The sequence below is a fragment of the Rhinolophus sinicus genome, linkage group LG10 (genome assembly GCF_036562045.2).
Source record: "Rhinolophus sinicus isolate RSC01 linkage group LG10, ASM3656204v1, whole genome shotgun sequence".
Taxonomy (NCBI): domain Eukaryota; kingdom Metazoa; phylum Chordata; class Mammalia; order Chiroptera; family Rhinolophidae; genus Rhinolophus; species Rhinolophus sinicus.
Genome location: NC_133759.1, coordinates 75,435,182 through 75,451,768, shown reverse-complemented (window position 1 = coordinate 75,451,768; position 16,587 = coordinate 75,435,182). Strand labels below are relative to the sequence as shown.

General features: G+C 57.1%; 1 protein-coding gene across 2 annotated transcripts; it reads right to left on the bottom strand.

Annotated features, from left to right (window-relative positions):
* Positions 1-226: 226 nt before the first annotated feature.
* PDLIM4 (PDZ and LIM domain 4) lies at positions 227-15,974 on the bottom strand. 2 transcript variants are annotated; one of them, XM_019756143.2, is made up of 7 exons: positions 15,797-15,974; positions 11,046-11,197; positions 6,091-6,172; positions 1,435-1,616; positions 1,057-1,220; positions 662-779; positions 227-539 (listed from the first exon to the last, which is right to left on the bottom strand). In XM_019756143.2, the coding sequence occupies exons 1-7, from the start codon at positions 15,887-15,889 to the stop codon at positions 335-337; spliced, it is 996 nt and encodes a 331-aa protein (XP_019611702.1). In that variant the 5' UTR covers positions 15,890-15,974; the 3' UTR covers positions 227-334. The 2 variants fall into 2 exon arrangements, with proteins under 2 accessions (XP_019611702.1, XP_019611703.1); XM_019756144.2 differs by lacking the exon at positions 662-779 and having other exon boundaries at positions 330-539.
* Between the last annotated feature and the right edge of the window lie 613 nt (positions 15,975-16,587).

The window sequence follows — 16,587 nt, the reverse complement described above, 5'->3', positions numbered from 1 at the left end:
TCCGATCTCGCCTCCCCATGAACAGAATTGCCCCTTGTGATTCAGTTCTGCCATCCACCCAGGCTGTGGCCTCCTTGAGGACTGCAAAGAGGTACTCCTTGAGTACCTGTCTTGCTCCCCATAACACCCAGTGCCTAGGACATCTTGGCACCTGAACAGACGTAGCGTTTGGGAGCCATGGCCTGCGCTAGAGGGAGGCTGGCCAGGGCACGGAACTGGTCAGGGCTGAGCAGAGAGAATTTATTAGAGAGGCAAGGGGCAAACACATATTTACACGGGCTGCGCGGGGGCATTAAAAGAAGCAGAGGCAGGAACAAAAGGTTCCGGGAGAGGCTCAGACGAGTTCCACCTTGGCATTGGGGTACACGGCCACCACATCGTAACCCTCGGGCGGCTTGACGCGAGCCTTAGCGTGGCTCTCGCAATAGAGCCGCTCGTCCAGAAAAAAATAACCGCGCTGCTTGAGGTTCAGACCGCAGTCACTGCACATGAAGCACTCGGGGTGGTACAGCTTGTCCCGCGCCTTGACGATGGTGCCCCTGATGTGAGACAGGTAGAGGACATCATGGGGTGACAGATTCACCAGCATGCCCTGTCCAGGGTGTCGGGTAGGGTTGGGAGAGCTGGGGTCTGGGTGGGAAAGGCAGGGGAGAGTACTCACACGATGCCGTGGCCGCAGCGCGTGCACTCGGGTAGCCCCTGCAGGCCACTCAGTGGGGCGCCCAACTTGCTAGCCGTGGGCTTGAGGTTCCGGGGGCCGGTAGGCCCCGGCCGTTCTCCTGAAAGCCAGAGCACGGGTGGCATGAGCCCGGTGCAGACAGGCAGAGGTCAGAAAAGGGAAAAACTTCACTTCTGGGGGTGTGGGGTTGGACCCTGCTTCTGGGGCTACCACCACACAGACTGGAGAGGAAGTTTGGAGGGCAACAAGAAGTGTGGGAATGCTCGAGGAGCTGGGGGAGGGGCGCAGGCTGGGAGGCAGGATATGGGGTGCCGAAGCTCTGCTGGGGGTGCTCACAGGGAGTGGGAAAGCAGGTGGGGTAAGGGTGGGAGTCTTACCGCCCTCGCTGGCCTCCAGCATGCCCTGCAAGTAGCGGAAGGAGCCTGACTGCTTGGGCTCCGCAGCTGGGGGCTCGGCGGGCTCCCTCAGCATCCTGTACACTTCCGAGCCCAGGTCAACTCCACAGTCGCGGTTCCGAGAGAGGACTCTGGCTGGGTCAGTGCTGGGCGAAAGAGATGCACGAAGGGACAGGGTTGCAGTACCAGCCTTCACTCTGCCAGTTCAGGGGTCTGGTGAGGTTTCATAGGTCAGAATGCAAGAAGTTGAGACCCAGTGACTAAGTGTCAGGGGTTAGGATGGGACCTGGTGAGATTTGAGGGATCAGGGCTTAAGATGCTATCGAGGTGTGGCTACAAAAACCATGGTCTCAGTACTACCTGTGGGGTGGAGACATGTGCAGGGTGCTCATCTGGGCCAATAAGGTGGCCTCACTGCTGCTGCCATTGTGAGGGACTGAGAGGCGCGGTGGCTGCCCATAAGGAGATCCCAGGCCTGGCCTACCATCTTCTGGTCCAATTCCGGTGGCTGAGGGCCGCCTGCTGGTCGCTGGACTGCCATCCTACAAGAGAGAGGGGCCTGAGGCACTGGGAAACCCTCGGGTAGGGCCTCTGTCCATTCCTGGTCCACCTCCCCCTACCCTACTATGCCAGGCCTTCGTGGATGTTGGCTGGCTACTCCTGCTTTGGCATCTCTGGGAAATGGTGCCCAGCCAGGGAGGGGGTCTGTGGGGAAGGGCTGAGCCTTGGGCTTGGTTCAGCACCTGCAGAAATGAGAAATGCCCATGGAAAGTCAGACACAAAAACCTTAGTGCCTGAGACACAGTCTTGGCTCATGAACTCTGTGGTGGTTCTGACCACCAGTGCCCATGAGGGGCAGCGCTGGGGCGGGACCATCCCAAGAAGCCTTTCAAGGCCAGTGTGGCTGGAGTAGAGTGTGTGGCTTCCTTGTAGAGGTGGTCCTGGTGCCAAACCTTCCTATTTACCAGAACTGTGCTAGGTACTGGCTGGGCCCATGGCTGAGGACACAATGAAGAAACTCTTGTCCTGCAGTCAGGAAGAGTCATTAATCATTGTGTGCCCAAGGCCCTTTGGTGGGGCCAGAGGCCAGCCCCCTCCCAGCCTGTACCTCTGCCCCCATTTCCTGCTTCCCAGGCCAAAATGGTGGCCTTCTGTAGGCATAGCAGATGAGGGGCAGAGGCTGGGCCAGGGCGCAAGGCTCCCCACTCCACTACCCCACAGCCAGCCTGATGCCCATGGCTGAAACATTTGGGGGAGGAGTACCCTGAACACGGCTCCTCAGCCCATGAGAAGAGGGCAGGATCTCTGTGGGTGTGGGTCTGAATGGGGACTGGGGCTCTCTGTCCCTGCAGAGTCCAGGCTGTGTTGCCCTTAGCTTGCAGGCACATGTCCACGGCAACACAGGCATGCATGCTCTCACAGGTATGTTTCTAGACATACACCTGCACAAAGACAGCGCTCACTAGCCAGTCTGTCCACATACACCTAGTCACACATACATAGTTCCGTATACTCGGAGTCAGTGCTGGTCACCCTGGGGGTGACCATGGTGGCCTCCACGGCTGGGATGAGGTTGGTGGCCTGAGCACCCTGGCTTCAGAGTGGGGCCAAAGAGTCCAGGCCATGAAGGTGTTCCCAGCCTCAAGCTGGGAGGAGACATATAAATTTCCCCTCTGCTCTACAGTGTGGACATGGCGGATAGATGGGGAGGAAAGGATGCCTAACCCTAGGGGGAAACAGCCTGGCTTGGAGTCAGGCAGCCGCCAGCAATGGGACAGTCGAGCCTGCAGGGTTTTATCCCAACTGCCCCTGCTTTTTACAGGCTCTGAGCTGGGTGGGAGCTTGAGGAATGGATGGCCAGTAGCTGAGTAGGAGTGGCGACCCCACTTCCCCCACCACAACAAAGGAGAGGGTCTCTCACTGCCCGGGTGGGCCCCCATCAAGGAGGCAACAGCAGGAGGAAAACCCTCATCCCCATTGGGCCCAACAAAAACCTCTGAGAAACCCGAGCACTCTCGTACATGTGTCTGCAGGGCAGGCAGGCAGGCAAGCTGGCTTGGCCTCTAATGGGGACCAGATGGGCCATGGGCCATGGGGGCAGGGCTGGGCTGGGTGTAGAGGAGGCTTCAACAGGAAGGGAAAGACAGAGGGACCTGGAGGAAGGAGGTCCTCACTCACCCCCACCCAGCAGGGTGTGAGTCTACTGCAGGGTCATCAGAGCCGTAGCCACCCATGCAGCAGCCTCTCTAGGGCTGAAATCTGGTTAGGGCACACATGGTGACCTTGATCTTGGTTTGAGTTTCAGTTCTATCACTCACTAACTGAGCAAGTCACTTCACTTCTCTGAACCTCAGTTTCTTCACCTGTGAAATGGGGAATACGGTCTCTATAGCATAAGTTCCTTATAGGGATAAAAATGAGACAGTCACATACAAAGTGCTTAGCATAGTGCCTGGCATACAGTAAATGCTTATTGGATGAATGGCTGTCATTGGTGTTCCCGAGCCCCATTTCTGGATTTCCCCTCTCTGTGTGGTGATATACCTGGTCCCATGTGCTCCCCGTTTCTGAGGACCCACCAGCTGCTGATTTGGTTGTTGAAGCCTCAGTGGGTTAGTTAGCAGAATGGATGTAACTGCCTGCTCGCTCATCAGCTCACACATGACTGGTCTGTGGGACACTCAGCTTGGATGGAGGTGGGTGCTGAGTCCAGATGAGCAGATGGCACCTCCCAGAGGCCAAGCTCCAACTCTCTCTGTCAGTCTGGAGGGAACAGGCTGCATGTGCAAGGGCTGCCTGCTCCACCTGGTTTGCTTTAATTCATCACCTGGTTCTCAGCTTAAATGCCACCCTCTCTAGGAAATTTTCCTTACCACCATCCTTCCTTTACTCTTGGCTGTGCCAGGTGCCTCCTACGTTCCCACATGAGGCCTGACAGGAGAGTCTTCTATAACCCTACATGGAATGGGGCCTGAAGTTACACTTGGCCCTGTCACATCCCACTTGGAGGGGGGGACATGCCAGAGTTCCTTGTGCTGGTCGTAGGGCCAACTGTGGTTTTCTCCTCCTCTGATGGCTCCAGCTGGGCCTACCCTCCTCCCCACTGCAGGCAGAGGGTGGGAGCAGTGTGGGACAATGGGCCCTGTGTCTGTGTTACTGAGGCTACAGCCATGCAGGGGCTGCGTGGGGGTGTTTCTTTCGCCACCCATGGAGCTCGTGACCTTTTAAGTACAAAAGGAGGGCAGCAGCTGAGGGGCTGCCCTGTTGCTTGTGGAAAATCCCTCTGCTTCCAGCCTGAGCAGCCTGGTCTTCGAGGAGGTCAGTCAGGGAACGTGAGGGGGCAGGGGGAGTTGCTCTTCAGCCCTCAGAACCCGTAGGCCCACTGGCCCTGAGCCTCTCCTGGAGCACTGAACAGAGCAAGCTCAGTCCCCTTTGTTCTATCCATCCTGACACTGAGCCTCACACATGAGCCGGGGGCCTGCACAACCTGCTCCCCTCTGCCTGGCCCATGTCAAGCATGGCCAATTTGTCTCTCCCCACTTGTTCCCGTCCCCACCCCATGGGCCTTGGATCCCTGAGACTGTATCAGAGCAAGCTTCCCAGGCACAGGTGTGCCACGAATCACTGCAAGAACAGAGTGGACATAAGCAGGCCCAGAAGGCCATAACCCTACACGCTGAGGTCCTGCATAGAGGAAACCAAGAGCCTCTTCATGTCCCTGCCCCATCACCTCACCCCTCACCTCTATCTTCTCACCCTCTGGGAACTTTCTTTCCTCTGAACCTATGGTGCAGTCTCACCTCTGGGCCTTTGTATGTGCTTCCTAGCATGCTTCCTCTCTCCATGCCCGTTTCCCTGCCTTATTCTTCCTAGGTCTTCAGGTCTGGGCTTGGATACCCTCTCTTCCAAGAAGCCCTCTCTGCTCCCCTGGTGATGGGTACCTCCTAGGTGCTCTGTCTATACCCCAGGTAGTCCTGGATTCTGGAACAAAGGTATCTGTGGTGAGGATGGGGCCAGGCTTGGCTCAGGGCTACCACCCGCCCAGCTGGGCTTCACTCTGGTGCCCAGTAATACTAGACCAGGAGGAAGTCATCAGGCTTGGGGAGGGGGTGGGGCACAACCTCAGGCTGTGGAGTCACCTCAGGCAACGGGGCACTCTTTTGTCTCATCCTAGCTGTGGGCACCCACCTGGCCAGAGCCAACCTCAGGCCACAGGACTGACCTTAGAATGTAAGGTACTTCCTTGCCCTCCCAAGGCTGAAGTTTTCTCCTGGCCATCCTGTGATTGCACCTAGCAGACCTCGTGCTACAGGCCCGTCTGCTCAGTCACCTGTGTATGACAGGAGTCACAGCTATGGGGCTATCCCCAAGGAGAGTGAGGGGGGCCAGGCTGCTGTAGGGCCTCATTTGCCATGGACTAACGGGAAACCAGTGGGCAAGACTGAGGTATCCAGCGCCAGCTCGACATCTCTGTGCCACAGAGTTTGGGCAAGGTGGAGACTGGCCTGGTATGTGATGGAGTCAGAACGCTGGGCCCCAGTATGTAAGTCCATGACCTCCTGGGCCTGCTTGTGTCCACTCTCTTGCCATGGACTCTTCGCTGTATCGGAGGGAAGGATCTGCTTGGCTTCTCCCTTACCATCTATCCCAAGCCCCATCTTGCTCTGACATTTGTTCCCTACCTTGTCTTTGCTGGCATCCCTGAGGCCAGATGCTTACCACATACCAGGGAGGGCCTGTTCTGGAAGGGAAAGGCACTTAGCAGTTCTGGGATGGCAGAAACCAGGAACCTAAGGAGTCCAGAGTAGGCACTTGACTCTTTCGAGGGATCAGAGAGGGCTTCTTGGAAGAGAGGGTATCCAAGCCCTCACCAGGGGGCAGGGGCAAGGCCCAGAGGAGCCTTCTGCTTTAGTCTGGCCTGGGCATCTGAGAGCCTCGGTGAGGATGTCCAGCGCGTTAAACCCGTGAACCAGGCCTGGCCCCTCTGCCCTGGGCTTGCTCTGAGTCTGTACATACCTGGGCCTCAGGGTCAATGTGGATCCTGTGTGCCTGAGCCTTGCTGTCATCTGGGGTGCTGGGCCAGCTCCTGCCTTCAGGCCTGTGGCAGGAATTAGGATGGTCAGATACATCTGCTTACTACCGTGTTTCCCCAAAAATAAGACCTAGCCGGGCAATCAGCTCTAATGCATCTTTTGGAGCAAAAATTAATATAAGACCTGGTATCATATCATATCATATCATATCATATCATATCATATCATAAGACCCGGTCTTATCTTATGGTAAATTAAGACCGGGTCTTATATTAATTTTTTTTTTTTAAAGATTTTATTGGGGAAGGGGAACAGGACTTTATTGGGGAACAGTGTGCACTTTCAGGACTTTTCTCCAAGTCAAGTTGTTGTCCTTTCAATCTTAGTTGTGGAGGGTTCTGTTCAGCTTCAAGTTGTTCTTTCACTCTTAGTTGTGGAGGGCGCAGCTCAGCTCCAGGTCCAGTTGCCATTGCTAGTTGCAGGGGGCACAGCCCACCATCCCTTGCGGGAGTCGAACCGGCAACCTTGTGGTTGAGAGGACATACTCCAACCAACTGAGCCATCCGGGAGCTCAGCGGCAGCTCAGCTCAAGGTGCCATGTTCAATTTTAGTTGCAGGGGGCGCTGCCCACCATCCCTTGCGGGAGTCGAGGAATTGAACTGGCAACCTTGTGGTTGAGAGAACGCGCTCCAACCAACAACTGAGCCATCTGGGAGGCAGCTCAGCTCAAGGTGCCGTGTTCAATCTTAGTTGCAGGGGGCAGAGCCCACCATCCCTTGCGGGACTCGAGGAATTGAACTGGCAACCTTGTGGTTGGGAGCCCACTGGCCCATGTGGGAATCGAACCGGCAGCCTTCGGAGTTAGGAGCACGGACCTCTAACCGCCTGAGCCACCGGACCGGCCCCTTGTATTAATTTTTGATTCACAAGACGCATAGAGCTGATTGTCTGGCTAGGTCTTATTTTCGGGGAAACACAGTATGCCCACCATGCCTGGGAACCAGGACCAAGAGGGGCTGGGCTCTAGGCCCAGAGCCACCCAGGACCAGGCCTGGCACCCTGGATGGAGAAGGACACACCAGTGCTTTCCCCTGCACCAGAATGGTGGCTGTTGTGGCAAGGAGACACAGCTCTAGATTTTGCCACTCACCTGGGACGGGGCTGTGTGCCCCTTCACCACCAGCTACTCCACCCTCTGTGGTCTAGTTTCTAGAGAGGAAGCTGTAGCTTCCCTACTCACCTACCTGCTCGGTGGCCTATGGGAGCTTAGCAAAAAGAAGGCCAGCGCATGGCAGGGCGAGCCAGGCCTCATACTTCGATCAGCTAGGAGTCCATCCACTCATCCATCCCTCTCTGTCCATAGCCTCTGGCCGGGCCTGGGGGTCGGCACCCACAGGCTCTGGGGGAGGTGGAATACAGACTCTGAGGGGTGTGCCTCCCTCCTCCTGCTGCCGGCGGAGTCATCACCAATGTCTGCCCAGCCCAGATGGGAAACAGGCCATTAGGAAATTCCTACTTCACCATAGAAACCAAAAGCCAAACACCACTCAGGAGGGAGAAAAACATCATAAACCTGCCATAAGCAGGGCAGACAGGGCCGAGAGGCTACAGGCCTGGGGCCTAGTCCTGCCACTTAGTAGCCCTGTGAGAAGGCAGGCCAGGAGGGTGCATGGACATTGGACCGGAGAGTGGGAGTGTAAGTGAGGCTGGTTAGACCAAAGGGGAATGATGTCCCCACTCTATCCCAAAAGGCCCCCGAGGGCTTCTCGAGCTCTCACCACTGGGCCAGCAGCTCAACCCTACCTCTCTCGCCGACTCAGAGGAGGGTTTTAACAATCTGTCTACACCTGGATCCACACTCACTCTGCACTTCCTCACCTTGGCCCATTCCTTGGCCCCCTTCAGGCTGCCTTTTTCCCACACAGCCTTCTAGAGGTCTGTGGCACACGCTCTTCTGCCCCAGGGCAATGCCACCCCCATTGGCATCTAGCTCCAGCCCCCTCAGCCAGGCTCCCAAGTGACTTTCCCAACTCACAGCTCTCACTGTGGCCTCCACCCGCTCAGAACTCCGCTGGGATGAGTCTAGAACATCTCGTGTGGCTATCTGGCTTCATATGTCCCTGCAGTTCTGCCCAGAAAAGAAGTACAAGCCTGAGGTCTGAAAGTCAGAGGGCACAAAGTACCCAGAGCCAGGAGGGTGGCTCAAGGTATCAGATCAGAATGAAGGGCTTATTCGTGTGTCAACCTCCATCTCCAGGCCTCCGCTTCAGGCTGGGCAGGTGGCTCCATCTGCCATCTTTAAGTAAAATGACAGCCAAAGGGTAGGCTGTGCAAATGCATCTTATACCACATGTAATGGGCAATAGAGGATCCACCAGAAGCCCCACCAGGGTTGGAGCTGATGCCACGAAGGTCCTGGACCTACAGAACATGCCCAGAAAGTGAGGGTTGGCTTAAATTGTTAGACACCAGGTTTTAAGTTCCAGACAAAATAAGCATAACAGGGAAACGGGGCCTTCACTTTTCATCCTGTGGAGAAGTCTGTGGAAGATCAGAGCCTTCTGCACAAGAGACGCCAGGCAGGGAAGCTGGTCTGGGGAGAGCCCATGTTGGGGGTGTCTACCCATAGCATAGGCTCTGGCATATCAGGCAGGATAGAGAGCAGGGGCAGAGGCCTTGCAGGTGAGAAGGTGCCCAGGAGGAGATGCTGGTCCAGAGGATCAAGGTGGCCCCCGTTTCTTTTTCTTTTTCTTTTTTCTTTTTTTATTGGGGAACAGTGTGTACTTCCAGGACTTTTTTCCCCAAGTCAAGTTGTCCTTTCAATCTTAGTTGTGGATGGCGCAGCTCAGCTCCAGGTTCAGTTGCCGTTGCTAGTTGCAGGGGGCGGAGCCCACCATCCCTTGCGGGACTCAAGGAATTGAACCAGCAACCTTGAGGCTGAGAGCCCACTGGCCCATGTGGGACTCGAACCGGCAGCCTTTGGAGTTAGGAGCATGGAGCTGCAACCGCCTGAGCCACCGGGCCGGCCCGACCCCCGTTTCTTGATAACCCAGAATCTGTATGTGTGAGAATTAGGGGTGGGGCTGGAGGACAGGACCCCAGGTTTTCACCCTGACCAAGCAGAGCTGGTACGTCATCGTCACTCAAGCCCCAGATCACAAGACAGTCCCCCTTTGGGAGCTGAGGAAGCTAAGGGCTCTGAGATTAAATCACTTGCTGGAGGATAGCAGTTCCCAAGTGCGAGCTGGGACTGGAACCGTGACAGAAGAGAATGTGCTCACACCTGCTCCATGGCCAGGGAGCATATGGGGGCTGAAACGCCCCGGGAAGAATAGGTCAGTGGACCCCCAGCCCCATCCATGCCTGGCTTGGAACAAATGACCAGAGAAGGAAGGAAGGAAAAGGCCCCTCCACCCTGCCCCCACCACGCCACCCTGCCCTGACATCATTCTCTCTGGGAACCTCCTGACTCAGGCCCCCTGTGAGCCTCCCCACCCCCTCCCCCAGCTCCACTACCACCAGGGCTTCCCTTGTTCAGCCACGAGAGTCAAGGCCAGAGGTGAGTCAGGGCCCAGAAACCCAGCCAAGGGGGCGGCCCCAGAGGCCATTCGTGGGCAGAACAGTGCTGATGTTTCCCCCAGCAGCCTGTACCTCAGTCTGGGAGAGGGTGATGGATGTGCTCCTGCTTTACGGAGAAGGAAACCCAGGCTTACAGAGGTCATCTGGGGTAGCCAAGATCCACAGAGTCTGGATGAGGACCAGCTCTGCTGAACTGCCAGGCTGGGGCCTCCTCACCAGGGGCCAGGCTGGAGTGCACAAGGCCCTGGACTTCCAGAGGGGCCCGCATACCACCCAAGGCACAGCTACGGCACCTGATCCCAACCTGGACCTGGACCTAGGCCAGACACAACTGGGGGCAAGTTCAGTGGCCTTCCCACAATGTTTAATGGCTCCAAGCCAATGGATCACCCCCCACCCTGACAGGGCTAAGGCATAGTTAGCTGTGTTGTGGTTTGGGGAAGCTTCTCCCACACACATCCACAGGGGGTCATGGAAAGTCCCTATTAGCAGTGAATGTGGCAGAGCTCAGCAGATATGTCTGGCTTCTCTGGATCTAGGCAGGACAGGGGGCGGGGAGATTCCACTCAGGCAGGACCTGAGCAAGGCTAGAGATGCCCCAGGTAGACCGTTCCTCCTAGATTGTCTACAGGGGACAGATGGGGCTTGGTGATCCCCAGTCCTCCTTTTCACGATAGGTTGTATAGCATGACACAGTCCGTGGCACCCAGATCTAACCAGGGCAGAAGCACAGACCGTAGTGAGGACAGCAGAGCACTTGGGGCGCTGGTAGGAGTGGTCAGCAGCCAAGTAGGCGTGGAGTCTGGGAGTGAGAAAGACCTGAGGTCACATTTTGCTTCCCAGCTCCCTTGCTCTGTGACTTTAAGCACGCGCTAGTCTTTCGGAGCCTCGCGGTCTCATCTGTAAAGTGGAGACTATATTAGGTTTTACTTTATCAAGTTGGTTTAAGAGTTAAACAAGGTGTTGGGTAAGAAACTTCTTTGAAATAGTCATCAAGCTGTTCACTCAGGGGTGGGGAAAGATTGATGTCACTCCCCACACTCCCTCCCTCCACCCCAGGCTACTCAATGTCTTATTACAGCCCTGATTTTGGGCTACTTTCCTTCTGCCGTAAGTCCCCCAACATACTTCCAGCCCTGAGTTAAAAGAGGGCTTCTTCCCTTCTTAAGCCACCCCCACATTCAGCATCTGCCAGGCACCTGTGAAAGCACTACCCCTTAGAACTGGGGTGCCCAGGAGCTGAGGCAGAGAGGCTGTGCAAGGCCCAGCTCACCCAGGATGCCAGTCACTCTTGATTCTCCTCCCCTTAAATCCACGCCCCGGCCCCAATTCTCCTGGTCTAGCCTGCCCTATGCGTACCTGCTCACAGAGAGTGTGAGGTGGTCATGGCAGCCTTTGATGCGGTTCTGAGCCTCCAGGTGTGTCATGAGCTCTGTGCTCTCACCATTGATGGCCTGGATCAGGTCTCCAGGGCACAGGGCAGCCAGTGCGGCCTTGCTGCCAGCATGGACCTGTGGGTTGACAAGTCAGATGACTGGGCATTGGTCATTGTGTGGCCTTGCTGCAGCCTCTGCTCTAACAACCAACAACTCCAACACTTAGTGGTCCTGGTAGGGTGTGAAGGCATATGAGAGGGATTTCCTCTGGGCTGGTACAAGTGGGATGTCACTCCTGCAGATTGTATATGTGCCCAAGGACGTGAAAGGGATAAATAGGGACACATGTGCTCCTAGATACATACAAAGCATGGACATGCCACAAATACCCTACATAGACAGTGCCTCACCCAGCCAGACCTCATGGCAATCCCTTGACCCAACATTCAAACCCTTAGTGACCTTGGATCCCTAACTGTTTCCTTTCATCTCCATCCACCCACACTCTATCCAGATCATGTGAATGTCCAGGGGGTACCTGTGGGCACCAGGTATCTCTCACCTCCACCCTTTTGCAAATGCTGTTCCCTCTACCTAGAACATCCTTTCCCTTGATCCCAAACCCTAATTACCAGCTATCCTCCCCATCCTTCAGGTCTCAGCAGAGAGGCCGCTTCCCCTGGAGCCTCTCCTTTGTGGGCTTTCACAGTACCCTGTGCATCCCCTGTACCACCTGGTTCCCTTAACACCGTTAGTGCCTCTAGGTCTGTGTCATCACCTCCCCAGACAGGTCCAGGGCCATCTACTTCGAGCTGCCAGCCTGCACTGCTGGGTCACAATTTCACCTCCACTTCCTCTGCTGGACAAACACTCACTCAGGCCACTCCAGTATCACTACTGACCCCAGAGGGTCAAGCAGTGTCCACATCTGGAATCTCTTACAATGTCAGTCCCCTGATGAGGACCACATGAGATTGGGGTTGGGATCACAGGGAGGCCTAAGTAAGCAGCCCAGGGGAATTCAGGCAACAGGGCATCCTTCCCTGTCCCCGCTCTTGACACAGCCTTTGGAAATAGACTTTAGGCACCCTCATTCTTACCCAGACTCTCCAGCAGTGCCCAGCTGTGGCTCAAGCTGCCAGGGACCCTGTTTCTATTCGTGGGGTGGGAGCTCCTGGAAGCCTGACCAGGCTCAGCTTAGCCTGTTCTCAGTAATGAGTGGACAAAGATGAGGTGGTGGCAGCTCCTTGGCTGGCGTCCTGGTGTGGGCACTGCCCGAGCTGACCTGCCCTGAAATAGGCTGCCCCAAGGAATGTTCTTCTGGAGCATGACACCTTCAACCACCAGCCACCATTAATGTTCACTCGTAGGGCCTGGGCACCTGCACAGGCCTGTCCTCCTGGAGGAGGCGCCCACTTGGCTCCATCCCACCCCCCCATCAATGCCATGCTCCAGGCCCCCTCTTCATGGAAACCTGCTCTGTGACATTGCCTGGGCTCAGTGCTTTACCCATAACTAACTAGAGGCAACCTCTCAAGCACCTGATGAGACGGAGGCATTCTCATCCCTATTTACAGACAAAGAAAGAAGAGAGGCTTGGGGGAGGGGCACCTTGCCCCAGTCCTCACGCTGGAGAGAGGAGTCTTCTTCCTCAGGGGGGCGGCTAGCTGCAGGATGACTCAGCCAGCACAAGGGTGCATTCAGGCCCCCCCGTGGGTGGGGGAAGTTCTCGAAAGCAGAGGTGGCTGAAACTCTGCCAGCTCCACTAGCCCAGAGAGTTCTGGTCAGAGAGGGCTCGAGGCCAGGAAACGGTGACTCTCCCAACAGTTGCTTTTCCATGCATTGTCTCATTACTCCCCAAGGCAAGCCCATTTGCTAGGTGAGATGACCGAGACCCAGAGAAGTGTAGAAGGACACTCAGTTGATAAATGGGAGCTAGGATTTCAATCCAGGCCAACTGGTTCCAAGTCCTGTGCTCTTAACCACAGTGTGCTGTTTTGCAAAAAGGGAGGGCGGGAAGAGAGAGTGTGTCCCAGGGAGAAGGATTAGCATGTATAACGGCTGATCTGAGAGAGAGAGAGTAAAAGCAGGCTCCTGTGGCCGAAGAAGCATCCTTAGTGAGGAGAGAGTGGAAAAGTCAGAGAAGGAGCAGGGGCCAGACCTGTGGGCCTTCTAGGCCTAGGTGAGAAGCTTGCATTTCTTCTGGGTGGATGGGAACTATGGAGGGTTCCAAGCAGGGAAGTCACAGGACAGAGTTAAATTCAAGCAGATCCCTCTGGCTACTGAGTGCAGGATAAACAGACGGAAGGAAGGGAGAGGGGAGCAGTGAGTCAGCTGGGAGGCTGGGGCATGAACCAGCCCCCTCACCTGTAGCGGCTGTATCCTCAGGCCCTGCTCCACTCCACTCAGCCTAGAGTCAGGTGCCATATTATTTCATACAGTCACAGCAAGCTCCAGACAGGCCTGGATTCCTGCCTCTGCTCTGCTTCTCTGGGTACATCACCTCAGCCTCTCAGAGCCTCAGTGTCCCCATCTATAATGTGAGGCCAGAGGGAGTCTTTAGTTCTAAGGGCTTTTGCGAAGACTATCTTAGACAATCAGGACAAAAAGTTCCCACAGGGGGTTGGGCACACGGTGGTGCCCATTCCAGGCACTGGTTGCTGGGGAGACGGGACCAACACCCTTTAGGGTGGGGCCTGGAACTCTGGATGCTCCAAAGCCAGCAATCACTATAGTTTGTGGGGAAGAAGCCCTGGACACTGTTCTGGGGGGCTTCCTGAGTCTTCGTGGGCTGAGGTTGTAGGGCCCCAACGCTGCCAGGCAGCCAGCCTCCTCCTTGTCTGAGTGTGGCTGTCCCTACTCGATGGGGGAGCCCCTGAAGCATGGGAGGGTTGGGTCTTGAACCCCCTTGGTGAAGACACTCCCACTTATTGTCAGTGTCTGCAGACCTGCCCTTGAGGTACCTGCTGGGCAAGCCATGGCCTGTGTCTCCCAGCCCCGTAAATCTCCACAGATCCCACCCAAACCCCGGCTCAGCCATCCTGGCTCCTCAGGCCTGAGCTGCTGCCGCGTGACTTTGGGGGACAAGGGGGGTTCTTCCTGGCAAACCCTCTTCCAGCCTGCCTGCCTGCCTGGGGCCTGCATCCCGATCAGCTCCAAACAAGGCCGCCACTGCTGCCGCTATGACGTGTGGAGGCCTTTCCTCGGCGGCAGGCAGCCGCGTGGGCAACAGATGTCTCTGCTCCCTGCCGCCTGTGGCCGTCAGCCGCCGCCACTGAGCCTGTCAGCGGCCTCACGCCCAGGGTGCCTGGCCTGCTGGCTGGCCTAGCACCCCCACTAGCCCACCTCTGCGGACACACAGCATGACACACACAGGCAGACACACACATTCACACCATCCCCAGCAGGGCTCCCTCAGGGAAGTGAGAGATGAAAGGCTCCGGGATGTGTTGAAGGCCTACCTCACTCAGCCCCAGGGACCTGGTGGTGTGGGGTGAGGGCAGATGTGGGAAGCCTCCCAGGACAGCTGGGCCTGCCTGTCACCCTGGCCCCCAGAAATGGGATTCCATGATTCCACGCTCCACCAGGTGCCCACCCTCCTCCCAAGAACTGGAAAGAAGTGTCTGAAAATCCAGTCTGTTTGGTCCAGTCCCACAGCCAGAGGTGGTGGTAGGGTGGGGGAAGGTAGTTCTCAGTTCCCCTGACACAGGCCACCAAAGGCCAAAGCAGCTGTGTGGGGGCAGGAGATGGCTCTCAGATGGCCTCAGGCCCCTTTCTCTCTTCCCTCCAGACTGGGAGCCCCCAAGGATAAAGCCTGGGTTCTCTCCTCTTCTGTCCCCTAGGCTGGGACCCCCAGGGGCAGAGTCTGAGTCTCCTCTTCTGGCCCTTCAAACTATGCGACCCCCAAGGCTGGGCCAGGATCCTGTCTCCCTCAGAATGGGTCCGAGTCCACTCTGCTCCTATGTCCTCCTCAGATTAGCCACTACCCAGGTGCCCCCTCCTCTTTCTCCCCCGTCCTAAACCTGGGGCAGTGCATGGCCCTGGAACCTTGAGGAAGTGGACTGCGGCAGTCCTGGCCCCAAGTCTTGTACTCTTTTGTGGGGAAAGCTCACAGTTAAGTCTCTCCTTCACCTTGAAACCAAAAATTCCTCCTGGTCACTTCCCCTTAGGTCAACTGTGGTCACTTCCCCTTAGGTCAACTGAGGTCACTGATGAGAGACTGACCAAAACCAGAGTGGGGAAGTGGATGAATCTTTCTCTTCAGATTCAGGGCAGACCTCAGACCTCTCTGGGATCTCCCAGTTCTACTAGCAGGGACCCTTGATAGGGGAAAAGGGCTCTCAATCATTTTGCCCCAAATCTTCAGGCTGCATTGGGTTTAAGCAGCATTTCTGGGCTTCTGTAGATCTGCCCAGACCCCTGGCACATGACTGCGGTCCTTCCCTAGACTGCAGTGACACCCCCAAAGAGTCCAGCAGCCAGGCTAGTGTGTGAAATCTGGGGGGGATCCTCCAAGGGATAGGGAAGGCAGGCCCAGTGGGAGGGAGGAAAGGGGGTTGGGACGATGCTCCCCTGCCTGGAGGCCTCCTCTACATTCTGGGTGACCAAGGGTCATCCAGGTCAATCCTTGGCTGTCGAGCCTCAAGGACGTCGGGGATCCGGGTCCCGGGTAGACCGCGAGAACCAAGTCTCAGATCCAGGACCTCCCTGCCAACCCATGGCCGCCAGACTCACCCGCGAGATGGTGAGGGGTGCGCTGAAGTCCCGGCCGCCCACCAGGCGGAAGCCCCAGGGCGAAGGGCCGCGCAGAGTCACGGAGTGGGGCATCGCGGGCCGGAGCCGCAGCCGGAGCCTGAGCCGGACACTGAGGAGCCGCCGTCGCCGCCGCCGCCTGGACGCCGCGCCCCGCCCCCGACCCGCCCGCCCCCGGACCCCCCTCCGCCCGGCCCCCGCCCCCGCTCCCCGCGTGCTCGGATTGGCCCCGCCGCCCGCCCGACCCTCCCACTTCGGGGGGCTCTGAGGACCCGCCCCTCAGTCCCGGACTACTGCCGCCTGGCACCCCCTTCGGGTTCTCGGAGACCCCCCGACTGGGATGGCCCCGACGTCCGGGATCCTGCCCCGGCCTGCGCTTTTCGGGCGGTGGACCCTAGCCCGGCCTTGGAAGGTCGGGCACAGACCCTTTGAAATCGCTTCTACTGGGCGGCGCCCCGGCCGGAGGAGGGATGGGGGGGGGGCGCTCCCCAGATGGGGGATGGGGCCGCGTCTTGCCCAGAAACCTCCTCAAAGTTCTGGCAGGCAAACCTGCGACCCCACCCCTCGGTGTGGGGCGTACTCCCAACAGCGGGCACTGATGGGGAGCCCTGGGCCTGAACAGGCCTGGATCAGGGACACAGAATAGGATGACAGCGGTAGCACCAAATATGGGAGTGGGAATAGAAAGATACCCAACCTCATTAGTGGAGGCCAGGAAGGCTGCCTAGAAGAGGTGACCCTGACTTGAGTCTTGAAGCAAGATGCCTTGTCTT